The sequence below is a fragment of the Tupaia chinensis genome, unplaced genomic scaffold, assembly GCF_000334495.1.
Source record: "Tupaia chinensis unplaced genomic scaffold, TupChi_1.0 Scaffold000415_1, whole genome shotgun sequence".
Lineage (NCBI taxonomy): Eukaryota > Metazoa > Chordata > Mammalia > Scandentia > Tupaiidae > Tupaia > Tupaia belangeri.
The window spans coordinates 229,356-245,785 of NW_006159920.1; the positions used below are offsets into that span (position 1 = coordinate 229,356).

Here is a 16,430-nt window from a genome sequence, read left to right on the forward strand (position 1 = left end):
AAAAAAAAAAAAAAAAGAACTAAAGGTTATTAATGTATTTCTTCTGACCATATTTTCGGCAGTCATAAGATATTCATTTAGCCAGTTTGATCATTCGTTTATCAGCCACAATATACAAAATTTTTGCAAACCCATAATTTTTACTGGAGCTCTTTTAACTTTAATGAACTTTAATAAACTTTTTAACTATAGAAGGGTCTCATAAGCTTAAAAAATTTCTGTTTTGACTTCCAGGACAGATAACAACAGAATATATATAATTTATTATTTTATTATTTCCTGCTCTCTCATAGAAAGCAGAATTAAAAGCATAATTGTTTATGAATCTTAGATTCCTGAAAGGAGAAGTTGCCAATATAATCTGTTGGGGAGAAAGGCTTTAAATCCCTGACTATACCTAACTAGTCAGTGTGGTAAATCTACCTGATATTTTAACAGTGTTTGTAATCATATATTATTTATATGTCACTAAAATTTATTAATGACTAGAAAAGAAAAACCTGTAAATACCAATTAAACACCAAAAATAACACTGCACTAAAAAATACAGTTTATTTTAAGGATATTGGCTTTTTAGTATTACTGTATATTCATTCTATAAATAATCTTCTATTCTTAATTTATATTTAGTAAAAACTTATTATGGTAGAAAGGAGTGTGTGTATATATATATGATAAATAATAACTTGACTGTATTTGTATCTTATTTAGATATGTATAAAAGGCAAAATTCACATATTTAAATACCTGAACATACAAGCTTGCAAGATTGCTCCTGATCTGCCCGATTATGATAGGAGACCCTTGGGTTTTGGCTCTTGGTGAGTATCTTCTAATACTTTTTCTGTTGTATTCTATCATGCAGGGAATCAAACTGGATTCTTAAATTTGCCTAAATATTTGGCTAAAGGGAAATAACCATTTTAAGACTCTTATTTTCAGAATGCTTGTATGAAATACAAAGTTGATTACATAGATCTAATTAAGTATAGTTTTAAGCAGGGCTTTCTCAGCTTTAGCACTATTGATATTTTAGACCAGATCGTTTTTTGTTAGAGGGCCTGTTCTGTGCCTTGTATGATGTTTAGCCGCAGCTCTGGCCTGTAGTCGCTAGAGCCAGTAGAACCATCGTAGTATGACATTCAAACATGTTTCCAGACATAGTGCCCTCTGAGAGCCCCCATTTGAAAACCACTGGTCTGAGTGATTTGAATACTAACTTTAGCTCTGTAACAGACTAGCTTTGTGACTTAATATAAGTTATTTGAGCTTTCTGGGCTTCATTTTTCCCACAGGGAGTGAAGCGGTTGGATTAGCTCATAATTAACATCACTTCAGGATTCTTTTGTCTGTGACTCCCTCAGCTACATAACACATGACTTATAAGGTCATCTACTTGGCAGTCCCAACCATCTGGAACAATCTTAAGCAGGAATTAAGCAGTCTTAAACAGGCTTTTGAACAGGCAAGATAGATGTTTCAGTGAAGGTGCAGTAACTCTTAAAGATTTTCCTCAAAGAGAACTCTTCAGGCTTTTTTGGGGGGCACCTATCAAGTTTTGTTTAGAAACACAATCCTAATGAACTTGCTTCTCAATTTCCTAGTCAGTACCAGATTAACATTTCCATTTGGTACAGTTTCTAAAAGACATATTAAGTATGAAAATTAATTGGAAGGAAAAAAAATTAAAAAATATACACATAAATAAAAATAACTAAAGATAATGTTTAAAAGGAATAAAGACATAATAAAGAGGCTTACGGGGACTTCAGCGATATTAATAGTGTCACATCAATTTTAAAAGCCACCTCTATAGATTTTCTTTAATATCTATATATTTGCTATATTTTTAAAAAGTTATTTATTTATTTTATTTTATTTATTATTCAATTTGACCAGGGAGAGACCGAGAGAGAGCAAGCGAGCAAGCAAGCGGACTTGAACTGAAGTAGCCATGTGTGAACCCGCAGCACCTTAACCACCACACCACCTCGCAGCCATGTAATTCTTTTTTTTAAGAATTACTTATTTAAGGACCAGCAGTTAGCGTAACGGCTATGTCGCTGGGCTCCCACGTAGTCGACCGTGGTTCGAGTCCCAGACCCAGTGGCTTAAACTCACGCTGGGCACGTGAAATCCTGAGAGGAGAATAGAGAAGAAGGGACTGCAGTGTGGTGCACATATCTTTGTTACATATCTACTTTCTTTCTTTTTTCTTTGATCTATACCTAATAGGGGTTGCTGAGAATACTGTAGTTCCATTTTTTTAAAAAAGAATTACTTACTTAATTTTATTTATTATTATTATTTTTTCAATTTGACCGGAAAGAGAAAAGGGAAAAGTGAGAAAGCAAGCCACCAGATCAGGGACTCAAACCACATTCAGCTGTGTGGGAGTCCAGTGCCTTAACCACCATGTCACCTGCATGCCCCGTGTATTTTATAATTCTAATAAGATATTTAAAAGCAGTAAAGCTTGAAAAGTATAACAGTTTGATACAGTATATATATATAAAAAACTTTATTCAGAAATATATTATTATTATATTGTAGAACAGTAAATAATTCATGTTCTTAAAACATTAAGGTATATTAAGTATATAGCTGTTACACAAAAAGGAAATAAATATTATAGTTTAAATATCTTTATCAGAATTTATTTATTTATTTATTTATTTTAGATTTTTGCCATAAGGTGTATGTGCTTTCCAGAGAGAGAAAGAGAGAATGGGAAAGCAAGAAAACACCTATGAGGACTGGCCATGCCAAAGTCCCATCTTCTCTGTTCTCCTCTTCAGACCCTGGGCACACATACACACACATGCACCTAACACATTTCCAGGCCACAGGGTCCAGGACTCAAACTGCAGAGTCAGACATGGGATCCATTGCCTCAACCACCATTCTACCTGCTGGCCTCAGAAATTTTTCAAATTAAATATTTAACAATATAGAGTTAAAATTGTAGACTATGAAAATTTTGGTTATCTAGAACATAATTTCTTGGGTAAATAAAGTATTTCTCCACAGGGATTTGATTTCTACCCTTTACATAGACCATGGCTTTTTTTTTTTTTTTTTTCCCGGAGGGTTTTTCCCCCTAGGGGGGCTGGAAAAAGTTTTTCGCCATAGGGTGCGTGTGCTCGCCAGACAGACAGAGACATAGAGACAGAAAGCGAGATATCACCCCCAGGGGGGATGGCCACGCCGCAATCCCCTCGGGATCTTGGGCACGCACACACATGCACCCGACGTGAGTTTTAAGCCACCGGGTCCAGGATGCGAACCGCGGTCAACTATGTGGGAGTCCAGCGACATAGCCATTACGCTAACTGCTGGTTCCTGACCATGCCTTTTTTTGAGAGAGAAATTTTTTTTTGCTATAGGGTACATGCATTTGACAGAGAGGCAGAGACAGAGAGACAGAAAGCGAGAAATCACCCCTTGAGGGGATGGCCATGCCACAGTCCCTTCTCCTCCATTCTACTCTTGGCATTTTAGGCACTCATGCACACGCCCCCAGCGTGAGTTTTAAGCCTCCAGGTCCAGGACTTGAGCTGCAGTCAGCCATGTGGGAGTCTAGTGCCTAAACCATTGCACCACCTGCATGCCTTTTTTTTAATTGTCAGAGGGCATGCATTCTCACTAGAGGGAGATAGAGATTGGGAAAATGAGAAAGCAACACCCAGTGGGACATGGTCATGCTGTAATCCCTGATTTTCCATTCCTCTGTCCTTTCATGATTTGAGTCATGCATACACATGTACTACACATGTACTCAACCTGTTTTTTAGCCTGCTGGGAACAAGATTTGAACTGTGGTAGGCTATGTGGAGCCAGCCCCGTAACCACTAGGATACAGGACTGGCCTAGCCATGCCTTTTTTCTTCACCACTATGGCCTAAACTTAACTGACTTTTTGAAATACACAGTAGATGTTCAACAAATATTTATTTGTTTAGTTTTTTTGTTTTGTTTTGTTTTGTTTTAATAATTGCTAGAGGGCATGTGTTCTCACAGGAGAGAGATGGAAGGAAGAGTGAGAAAGCACTCTCTTCACTCCCTTTCTCCTGTCTCCCCCAGGATAGACAGTCACACCATAATTCCTTGTCTCCATTTTTTCCTTTTGAAATTTTGGGTGTGCACACACACATGCCTGGTGTGTTTTTCAAGCTGCCAGGTCTGAGACTCAGATCATACAGTCAGCCATGTGGGATCCAGCTGCCTTAACCACCATGCTACTGACTGGCCTTAAATTTACTTTTTATTCATGATAGAGAATGCATGCATACATGTAAGAAAGAGAAAAGCACCTTCAACAAGGTCTTGTCATACTGCAATCTCCTTTCCCCAGCCTTTCTACCTCCCTAAGATCCTAAGCATGCATGCATATACTCAGCACATTTTCAAGTTGACTCCTGGGATCTGAACCTGCAGCCAGCCATGTGGCTTCCAACATTTGCAGTTCAGTTTTGTACCAACTGTGCTGTCAGGATGGACCATCAACAAATATTTGACAAATGAAAGAACAGTTAAGGGACCAGCAGGTGTCATGGTGGTTAAGACGCTAGTTACTCCCACTTGGCTGACCATGATTCAAATCCCAAATCTAGTGGCTTGCTTTCTCACTTTCCCTTTCTCTGTCTCTCTCTGGTCAAATTAAAATAAGTGGATGAATAAATAAAATTAAATAAATAATTTTTTTTTTTTTTTTTTTGATAAGTTTTTGCTATAGGGCGCGTGCGCTCACCAGACAGAGACAGAGAGACAGAAAGCAGGAAATCACCCCCGAGGGAGGATGTCCATGCCACAATCCCTTCTCCTCCATTCTCTCGGGATCTTGGGCATGCACGCACACGCGCCCGGCGTGAGTTTTAAGCCACCGGGTCTAGGACGCGAACCACGGTCGACTACGTGGGAGTCCAGCGACATAGCCATTACGCTAACTGCTGGTTCCATAAATAATTCTTAAAAAAATAAGAAAAAAGTTGATTTGGCCACACAAATACTGCTTTCCTTTACATAAGGTCATCAGAAATAGCTTTATTATAATACTCTGAGGTTTTGGATCGGGCTATTTGGTTGAAGATTTAAATAGGCAGTATGAATAACATTTAAACATCAGCTCTAAACTGGTTGTTTAAGCAAAGAGAAGTATGTTTTAGCAATCTGTAGTGACTGATGCTATTTGCTGTGATGATTTTAAGCAGCTTTATAAATAAGCCATAGACTGGGAGAAAATATTTGCAAAACATATGTATTACAACAGATTTGTGTCCAGAATATCTGACAAAAAACTGCAACTTAGTGATAGACAACTCAGTTGAAAATGGACAGAAGTTTTGATCAGACACTTCACAATGAGAGATACAAAAATAGCTGGTAAGCACACAGAGTGCTCAACATCTTGAGTCATCTTAGAAATGCAAATTAAGTCACAGTGATCTATCACTACACACCACTAAAATGACTAAGGTAAGGAAGACTGACGCCACAAAATCTTGGTGAGGATGGGAGCATTAAGTGCTCTCACACAGTGTTTATAGAAATGTAAAAATGGTTTATCCATGTTGACAAATGGGTTGGCAATCTTTTATAAACAGTTCCATTGAGATACAATTTGCAAACAATAACAGTTGCCTTTTTAAGTCCAGTACAGTTCAATGAGTTTTGATAAATCACCAATACCAATAACAGTTGCCTTTTTAAGTCCAGTACAGTTCAATAAGTTTTGATAAATCACCAATACAACTAAGATTGTTTCCATTTTATGGAATTTTATATATGAATGAAATGTTATGTAGCATTTTGTGTTTGGCTTTAAACTTAGCAAAATATTTTGGAGATTCATAGATGTCGCATTAAAGAATGGGCAAAAAAGATTTGAACATATAAATGGCCAATAAATACACAGAAATATGCTCATCAAAGAATTACAAATTAAAACCACAGTGATATGGTGAGATCTCACTTTATATCCACCAGAATGGCTAAAATTAAAGACTGACAGTATAAGTATTAGCATCAATGGTAGGACTGCAGAACAGTATAGCAACTTCTGAAAATAGATTTGCACTTAAAAAATTATTTATTTTTTTATTATTATTATTATTATTTGATTCACCAGAGAGAGACAGACAGAGAGGGTAAGAAAGCAAGCTGCCAGATCTAGGACTCAACCTGCGGTTTGGCCATGTAGGAGACTAACACCTTAACCACAATGTCTCCTGCTGGTCCCAGATTTATATTTTTCCCCCCCAAGAGATATTTGCTGTAGGTCATGTGTGTTCGCCAGAGATACAGAGACAGAAAGTGAGAGATCACCCTCCTGGAGGGGATGGCTGCCCACAGTCCCTTTTCCTCCATTCTCTTCTCGGGATTTTGGGCATGTGCACACATGTGCCTGGCATGAGTTTCAAGCTACTGGGTCCAGGACCAAAACCATGGTTGATTATGTGAGAGTTCAGCGCCTTAACTACTGTGCCACCAGCTGACCTCCAGATTTGCACTTTTTTTTAAATAGAGATTTTGCTGTAGGGCGTGAGTGCTCGACTGAGAGACAGCGACCGGCTGGTGGTGGTATGGTTAAACCAGCTGGATTCGCTAAAGAATCTCATCAGATCATGATTCCATTTTCCCAGCTCTCCAGTTTGCCAGGATTTGGGGCATGTGTGCAGATACATCTGGCATGTTTTAGGCCAGATGGGCTGGGAATCTGAACCAGATCAACCACATGGCTTCAGCACTGCAGTTCAGTATGTTACAGACAGAGCCACCAGCCTGGGCCTATTGATAATGGTGGTGATATTTTGAAGCTAGATAATGAGTACATGGGGGCTCACTATTCTATTTACTTTATTTCTGTTTGGAGTTTTTCATATTAAAAAGTTTAAAGAGGGACTGGGCAGTAGCATGGCAGTAATACAACTCCTGGATTCACATCGTGGGACCTCCCTCTCCGCACCAGCATGCACATGTGTGCCTATGATTATAGCTGACTGAGATTTCAGGTGAATTGCAGCTTTAGGGCCCTTTTCAGGGTGCTTGTCCTTGTTGCTCTCTCTCTCAAGGAAGAAATAAACTTCAAAAAAAAGTTAAAAGATTGTCCATTTATTTCTGATACTTAAATGACTAAGTGCTCTGAGAATGTAAAATTGCATCTGGTTTATTTCAGATGTTCATTTTTAAAATATCAAAATCCATAGTTATAACTAAAGTCTCTCTTCAGCAGCCATGAAGAACTATACTCAGGTCGCCCTTATGGAGCCCTTGATTCCGGTTTCAATAGTGTGGACAGTGGTGATAAGAGATGGTCAGGGAATGAGGTAAGTTTCTAGTCCACATGTTATGTCTTCATACTGCCAGGAAGCTCGGTAGTCACTGACGGGACAGAAATGGCATGGTAAACAGTACAAGAAAGCCCTTTCAGGCACAGCCCTGCAGTCTAACCCTTTGGAGGTGCTTCCCACGCGAAGGGAATTATGCTGCAGAAGGTAGGAGCTGAAGCCAAATAACCAAATTCTCCCTTCAGAAGTGTGTCAGGGTCCAGCTGATCAAGAGTGGCCAGAAGATCACAGCTTTTGTACCCATGATGGTTGCTTGAACTTACTGAGGAAAATGAAGTTTTTGCTTGCTGGATTTGGTCAAAAAGGTCATACTGTTGGTGACATCTCTGGAGTCTGATTTAAAGTTATCAAAGTAGCCGGTTTTATAAATTTTGATGGTGAAAACACAGTAGTAGTAAATTTTCATATGCTAAAAACTGATGAAGAGAAAATAAAATGATGAGAAAGGAAAGAGTTTTAATTAAATTCAATTTCTCATTATATAACATAAAGAAAAGTCAAGGAGACAAAAATCTCATTTAATTCTACCATCCAGAAAAATAGTGTTTTGTTTCTTTACCATCTTTTTACCCTGTGTGTTTTTACATATTTGTTACCTAATTGGCACATATAAATAGTTTCATATCTGGGGAACTCAGTAGGAGGTGACCCAGTTAAAACTTAAGGCTAAGGGACCAACAGGTTGTGTAGTCCTTATGTTGCTGAACTCCACATAGTCAATCGTTGTTCGAGTCCCAGACCCAGTGGCTTGAAAATCACACCAGGCACGTGTGCATGTGTGCCCAAGATTCCAGTAGGAAAGTGGAGAAGGCATTGCAGTGTGGCCATTCTCCCAGGGGGTAATTTCTCACCTTCCCTCTCACTGTGTCTGTCTGTCTCTATCTCTCCCTGGCAAGCAGACACACCCAAGGCAAAAACTTCTTATAAAAAAAAAAAAAGAATCAAACAAAAAACTAAGATTAAAATTTGAGGGACTCGGTAATCATTAGCAGGTAGTAGAAGGGTACTAGAAGATAAGAAAACAAATAGGACTGTAGGCTGATAAGTGAAGAGATAGGAACATTGGTGAAGACTATCACATGCCTGAGATAAATAACTTTTTTAGCTAATTATATGATTTTTCTGCTTTGTTCCATATTAGTATTATATTTTCTGCTTTTTAAAATGATTAAACGTGAGACCAGTAGGTGGTGTTAATGGCGTAATAATCACTGGACACCCACATAGCCAACTTAGGTTAGAGTCCGAGACTTGGCGGCTTAAAACTCACACCAGATGTATGTACGTGTATGCCCAGAATCCCAGGAGGATAATGAAGGAGAAGGGATTGAGACATGGCCATCCTCCCGGGGGGTGATTTCTCACTTTGTCTCTCCAGTGAGCGCGCACACACTATAGCAAAAAATCTCTCTCTTATTAAATGTGATATTTTAGCTATAAAGTGGGTTAAATGATTAAGCTTTGTTAGCAAGACTAGTAAGTTACCATTTATAACGTTGTTGAGAATCCAAACCAATAAATTTTAGAGCATAATTATTTGTATTATATGTGTATGTACATGTGGGAGAATGTATATGTTAAGTGTTGCTATATCTATACAAATTTAAGGAGTCCTCTGGGGCCGGCAAGTGGCGTGGTGGTTAAAGGCGCTGGACTCCCACATGGCTGACCACGGTTCAAGTCTCAGACCTAGTGTCTTGCTTTCTCATTTCCTCTCTCTCTCTCTCTCTCTCTCTGTCTCTCTCTCTGTCTCTCTCAGATCAAACTGGAAAAAAATATTGATAATAATAGTAAATAAAGTTAAATAAAATAATTATTAAAAAAATTTAAGGAGTCCTCAAAAAATTCATGGACATGTATATTATGAAAAAGTTATGGATTTCAAAATTTCTTTGTACCAGAATAAACTTTTTTATGAGTGATTTATTTTATTTATTAATTTTTAAAGAATTATTTAACTTACTATTATTTTTAAAATTTACTATAGGGCATGTGTGTTCACCAGAGAGAGAGGGAAAGTGAGAAAGCAAGCCATCAGGTCCGGGATTGAACTATAGTCCACCATGTGGGAGTCCGGCACCTTCACCACCATGCCACCAGCTGGCTCCTATTTTTAATTTGTTAGGGCACATGTGCTCACCAGAGAGAGACAGAGAAAGAGAGAAAGTGAGAAAACAAGCCACCAGATCCGGTACTCGAACTACAGTTGGTTATGTGGGACTCTAGCACATTTACCACCACACCATCTACTGGCCCCATAAACTAATACTTTAATTTCTTTTTCTATGAACTCTTTGAAGTCTCCTCAGACATATGTGTTGATGAAATACTCTTCTATTTCTTCTTTCTGTTAATTATGGTACAATATTACATAACATAAACTTTATTCTTTTTACCTTTTAAAAATACACTTTTCAGTTCCATTAAGTACATGTCTGTCTTAATGTTTTACAGCCTTCACATTGTCCATCTCTAGAACCTTTTTGCTATTTCTTTTTGAACATAAATCTGATTGAGTTAATATTCTTTTTTTTGGGGGGGGGTAAGAGGTTTTTGCCTTAGGCATGTGCGCTTGCCAGAGAGAGAGACAGAGACGGTAAAAGGCAAAGTGAGAAATCACCCCCTAGTGAAGATGGTTATGCTGCAATCCCTTCTCCTTCATGCTTCTCTTAGGAATTTGGTCACTTAGGCTCATGCACCTAGCTTGAATTTCAAGCCACCAGGTCTGAACTCGAACTGTGGTCGGCCATGTGGGAGTCCAGCAATGTAACTGCTATGCCATCTGCTGGCCCAAGTTTATATTAATATTATACCTATACTTTTTTTAAATAATTATTTATTTTTATTATTATTATTTCCCAGTTTGATCGGGAGCTGGGTGGGGGAGAATGAGAAAGCAAGCCACCAGGTCTGGGATTTGAACTGCGGTTGGCCATGTGGGAATCCAGTGCCTTTAACGAGTATGCCAACTGCTGGCCCCTATACCTATACTTTTAAATGCTTGTGTTGTCTAATATTGGAAATAATGATTTTAAAAAATATTTCTGCCAATTTTTAAGCCTACAGATGAATTTTCAGATCTTCCTCTTCGAGTAGCAGAGATTACCAAAGAACAAAGACTACGAAGAGAAAGCCAGTACCAAGAGAATCGCAGCAGTTTAATAGTAACAAATGGTGGAGGTAAATGTAATCCTGATGATATCTAAAGTCTTTATAATCATCCTAACTTTTCTTTTTAGGTTTTTGCCTTAGGGCATGTTTTCTCACTGGAGAGAGAGGGAAAGTAAGAAATGACCCCCTTGTAGGACAGCCACACCACAATCCCTTCCCCATTCTCAGAATTTGGGGCATGCATATATGCGTGTCTGGCGTGATTTCAAGCCTGGGTCTAGGACTCAAACTATGGTCAACCTATGAGAATCCAGTACCTTAACCACCACAGTACCTGCTAGCCTCTACCTTAACTTTTTAAAGTAGCTTTTTACATTCACTCCATTTATTTATTTGTAGCTTCTTTATACTCTCTTTGTTTTGTTTTGCTTCGCTAAAGGCCACATGTGCTCTCTGGGGAGAGAGGAAACATGAGAAATCACACCCTAGGGGAAATGGCCATGTGCAGTCCCTTCTCCTCCTGTGATTTTGGGCACATATGCATGTGTGTCCAGCATTATTTTTAAGCCTTTGGTCTGGGACTAGAACCATGCAGTTGGTCATGTGAGATTCAGCCACCTTAGCCATGATTCCACTGGCTGGCCCTACTTCTTCACTCTTTTAAAGACTTTTTTCCCCATGTATGATTGAAAAAAGTTATTTTCCATTGGGATGAAACTTTAATTTCTCTGTTTTTAGGGTTGCAGGTAAAATAAAATGCTTTTCTCTCATTTTCATTTTGGGATGAAACTTTATTAGAGTAAATCAAATCTTCAAATTCACTGCTCCCAGCAACTGCAACTTTTTTTTTTTTTTTTTTTAGAGATTTTTGCCTTAGGGTGAAATGAGCTCACCAGAGAGAGACGGAGACAATGAGAGAGAAAGTGAGAAATCACCCCCCCGGGGGGATGGCCAGGCCACACTCCCTTCTCCATTCTCTTCCTAGGATCATTGGTCTGCACGCACACAAGCCTGGCATGATTTTCAACCCCCCAGGTCTAGAAATTGAACCATGGTCATGTCATCCATGTGGGAATCCAGAGATGTAACCACTATGCCATCGGCCGGCCTCTGCAGCAGCTGCAACTTTTAAGCAGCAACCTGTAGAACATCATCTAACACTGACATGTTTAATGTGTTTCTGGAGAAATCACTTTAGTAGAAATTTTTTGTTTTGTTTTAATATATTATTTTAACTCTTGGTTTAAATAATTACTTTAAAACTTAAAAGCGGGCCTGCCGATAGAGTGATTAAGGCAGCTGGATCCCGCTTGGTTGACCATGCAATTCAAGTCCCAGACCCAGAGGCTCGGAAAACACCACTCCAGGCTCTGTGTGTGTGTGAGAGCATGCCCAAAATCTCAAGAGGAGAATGGAAGAAAAGGGATTGTGGTGTGGCCATCCCCCTTGGTGTTAATATCTCATTTTCTCTCTCTCTGTCTCTTGTTTCTCTTCTCCAGTGAGTGTACATGCTCTCTAGCAAAAACTAAAAAAAAATAAGTAAGAAAGAAAAGTTGGGGAAGGGATTCCTGTGTGGCTGGGGGCGGGGGGGATGGTGCTTTCTTTCTCGTACTCTCTAACTAGATGAAACAGTAAAGTGGCTATTTCTTTATATGCTTCTCACCCTAAAGCATTCTGAGAAGAAAAAAATTCCTCAAATGGTTCCCTTCTATCCAAAAATTCCTTCTATCCATATTGTTGTATTGGCAACACTGATCTCTAGCAAATAATTTTCTTCATAGAAATATCTTTGTTCTGGTCATAGTTTTTTTTTTTTTTTTTTTTTTTAAGAAGTTTGATCAAAAGCAGTCACAGGAAGGGCAGGAGTAGTTAGTAACCACTTATTTCTCCTCAAAGCACAGTTTACTTCCACCCTTTCTCTTTTTGTATTGCCTTTTACTTTCCTGGGAGTTCTGCCTCACATCCCCAAAGAGATATTATCAAGTCCCAAACCTAACATATTAAAAGAAGAGTTACCTTTCAGACTTTAGGAATTTATCTTTATTTAGCTCACAAAATACAGCTTTCTTGTTTAAAACAGCAAAGAGTTGTCCAGAGAAACAGATGTTAGTGATCTGTAATCAATTACTGCATTCTGAGTGAATTAGGGCTAAGATTTTCTCAAGGCTATTTTGTAAATGGCAATGGACTAAATAATAAAGGCTTGTGTAATTTAAACTTCCTGTCATTCTTCTCACTGTCAGAATTAAAAATATGGAAAAAGAGGGAATATAGTTTAAGTAAATGTCTTTTATTAGCTATCTAATCTGAGTGTGTTTTTCTGGCATGCATTTGTGGCGTACATAGCAGAACAGGATCTGGATCAGATTGACTACATTGACAGCTGTACCGCTGAGGAAGAAGAAGAAGTGAGGCAACCCAAGGGCCTGAACTCAGACAGCCTTAGCACTGAGTTTATGGCTTATATTGAACAACGGCGAATCTCACATGAGGTAGTACAAACACTGAAGCCTAAATATGTTGCTGTCACCTAATAAAAAAGATTCATGGTAGTATAAATTTCTGTCATTTCAGTGATTTATTGGTTTAAGCCTAATTATTTTATATTGACTTTTCATTTCAGTGCTGAATTTCAGATTCATTATGAATCAGTGATCTCAAATAGGATTTAGGTTTATTTTACAAATATGAAGACAGATTTCAGAATTTTGAAGAAGGAATAAAAGGAATCCTAAGAGTAACTAAAGCCTTAAGAAAACGCAAAGAAATAACATCCTTTTCATTGTTGTTTTATTGCTTTTTTTCTTGTTACTAACTGGTAAATCACAGTTTGATCAGTAATTAAGAATTAAACCAAAAAGCTGACTTCTGTGGCAATATACGAACTTATTTGTAGACTCTTTATAATAGGCTTTAATTGCATTGAAGCTTTTTATGCTGTCACACAGTATTTTAATATAATTAAAATTCTTGGGTATCTTACTTATAGTGGAGCATTGAGTTGCCTAGAAAACAAATGAGCATTCAGCCCACTGTGGAATCACTGCCAATTCCCCAAGGGTCTCAAGTAGAATAGCATTCTTCAGTGTATCTAGTCTGCATAATAAAATGGCTCAGTTTAGTGTATGTGATGTTGATGTCTGGAATTGGTCCCAGGCTCTGAGCAGGGGTTATATGAGAAACACTCAGCCATTTTGGAGAATAATGTGCTTAGCCTTTTAGAAATAGAGAATAATTACATCAAGTGGGACATGATGTAGAGTGATACTATCATTCTTCAAAAAATTCTTTAGTCTTCCTATCTGTAGGCTTCTGAACACAGTATCTTTGTTGGTATTCAGAAGACACCCTTGTATTTAATGTTGGATAAAGTAACATAAATCAAAGTCCTGTGTTCCAGAAATAGCAATGTTCTAGGTGATTGATGAAACCATTGTGATTCAGGTTATTAACTTTCCTGCTAGAGCATAGGACCACTACATTGCAGTAGAATTTTAATTAACAGTAGCATATTATACTCTTTAAAGGAATCCTTTTTCTTTTTGCGTGGTCTTTCTCATCAATCATTTATGGTTAATTAGGCTGTATAGATGTAGCATATGTATTAAAAGTGAAAATAACTATTATGCTGCTATGAAATACTGTAGTAACTTTTTAATTTTTTTCATTTAATTTTATGTATTTATTTATTTATTTTAATTTGCTGTAGGGCACATGTGCTCACCAGAGACAGATGGGGGGAGAGAGAGGGAAGGTGAGAAAGCAAGCTGCCAGGTCAAAGACTCAAACCATGCTGAATCACTTGAGAGTTCAGTAACTTAACCATCACACCCCTCGCTCTTTTATAATAATATGGTTTTGTTTTGTTTTTAGCTTTTCTGTAGGGTATGTGTGATCACAGGAGAGAGAAAGAGAGAGGGAAAGTGCGACAGCCTCTCCTCCAGAGGGGATGGTCACGCCACAGTCCCTTCGCCTTCATTTACTTCTTGAGAATTTGGGCATGCATGCACGTGTGCCTGGAGTGATTTTCAAGCCGCCAGGTCTGGAACTCAAACCATAAAGGTGGCCATGTGAGATCCAGCTACTTTAACCACCACATCACTTGCTGGCCCAGTAATGTATTTTTAGTTCTATCTACTATGTGTGGGTGTGGTAGTCTTTATGACTTTTTGTCATAAGGCTTTTATGACTTCCACATCATAAACTTTTAAAAATTTTTTATATTTAATTTTTAGATATCCTTTTTGAAAAAGTTTTATTTTTCTCATGGAGAATACTCATTTTTATGATTATTTTTGGTGTTGACATAAGATTGTATTGCTTTTCTTTTTAAGAATTACTTTATTTGGGACCAGGAGTTGGCATAATGGCTATGTTGTAGGACTCCCATGTAGTCGACCACAGTTCGAGTCCCTGATCCAGCAGCGTAAACTCACACTGGGTGCGTGTGCGTATGTACCCGTGAGCCCAAGAGGAGAATGAAGGAGAAGGAACTGCGGCGTGGCCAACTCCCTGGGGGGTGATTTCTCATTTTCTGTCTCTGTCTCTCTCTTTCTGGCAAACGCATGCGCCCTATAGTAAAAACCTCTCACACACACCCCCAAAAAGAATTATTTTATTTAACTTTATTTATCCACTTCTTTATTTATTTTGATTTGACCAGAGTGACAGGTGGCAGGAGGTGGGAGGAGGACAAAACAACCAGATCCAGAACTTAAACGGCTATCAGCCATGCAGGAATCCAGCGCCCTTAACCACCATGCCACCTGCCGGCCCCAACATAAGATTGTATTGCTTCTATAGATTCTCATTTGACAAAATACATACTGTGATAACCTTTCAACTTCTACCTTAGTTTCATAGTTTCAGCTTTCAGTTTCACTTTTCAATTTTTGGTTCATATCACTTCAGCCAGTTTAATTTTCCTCGATAATACTTACTGAAATCAACCCTTACCCTTTAGTTTATAAGTAAGTTAAATTGCCAATAATGTTTATCTTTTAGTTAATACCATGTTTTATCATCAATAGTATTAATTATATAGTTTAACTATATGTGCTAAATTGACCTATTTCTGTCTTTTTGGTTTAGGGTTCACCAATAAAGCCAGCAGCCATTAGGGAGTTTCAAAAAACAGAAGACATAAGAAGATACTGTCATCAAAACAGGTTTGAAAAACCAATTCTTCCTATTTGTTTCTGTCTTAAACTGAATAAGAACATGAAATGATTTTGGTTTTGTGCAGATCTTTGTATAATGAAGATGTTTAGATACTGTGTGTTTTAGATACAATTTATTTAAAACTGAGCAATAATGTGCTCTTATGCTCATGTCATAAAATAAAGGTAAAACTGATTTATTGATTCAAAATTCAAATCTTCTTTTTTTAAAGTATTATTTTATTTAACTTTATTTATTTTATTTATTTATCTTAATTTGACCAGAGAGAGACAGAAAGAGAGAGAGGGAAAGTGAGAAAGCAAGCCACCAGATCTGGGACTTAAACCGCAGTTGGCCATGTGGGAGTCCAGCACCATTAACCACTATACTACCTGCTGGCCCCAAAATTTAAATCCTCTAAACTATTACTTTTGTAATTAATTGACTTAAAGGTACTTAATTGCAATGTGATTTTATAGTGACAGTGAATGGATTCAATAGAAAGAGGATGAAAAAAATTTTTGAGTCCTAATTTTTCTTTTTTACCGCAGTTGGCCATGTGGGAGTCCAGCACCATTAACCACTATACTACCTGCTGGCCCCAAAATTTAAATCCTCTAAACTATTACTTTTGTAATTAATTGACTTAAAGGTACTTAATTGCAATGTGATTTTATAGTGACAGTGAATGGATTCAATAGAAAGAGGATGAAAAAAATTTTTGAGTCCTAATTTTTCTTTTTTTTTTTTTCAAAAAAAAATTTTTTTAATTTGTTTATTCATTTATTTTAATTTGACCAGAGAGAGACAGAG

General features: G+C 37.7%; 1 protein-coding gene across 3 annotated transcripts in view; it reads left to right on the forward strand.

Moving 5' to 3' along the window:
* The window catches only part of LRCH3 (leucine rich repeats and calponin homology domain containing 3), a gene marked incomplete at its 5' end in the record, with an annotated part of 135,469 nt that overhangs the window by 72,918 nt on the left and 46,121 nt on the right, over positions 1 to 16,430 (forward strand). For all 3 annotated transcript variants that reach the window (XM_027774212.1, XM_027774211.1, XM_027774210.1), the window contains 5 exon segments: positions 712 to 821; positions 7,232 to 7,325; positions 10,406 to 10,526; positions 12,804 to 12,949; positions 15,549 to 15,625. In XM_027774212.1, the coding sequence (XP_027630013.1) occupies positions 712 to 821; positions 7,232 to 7,325; positions 10,406 to 10,526; positions 12,804 to 12,949; positions 15,549 to 15,625 (548 nt within the window).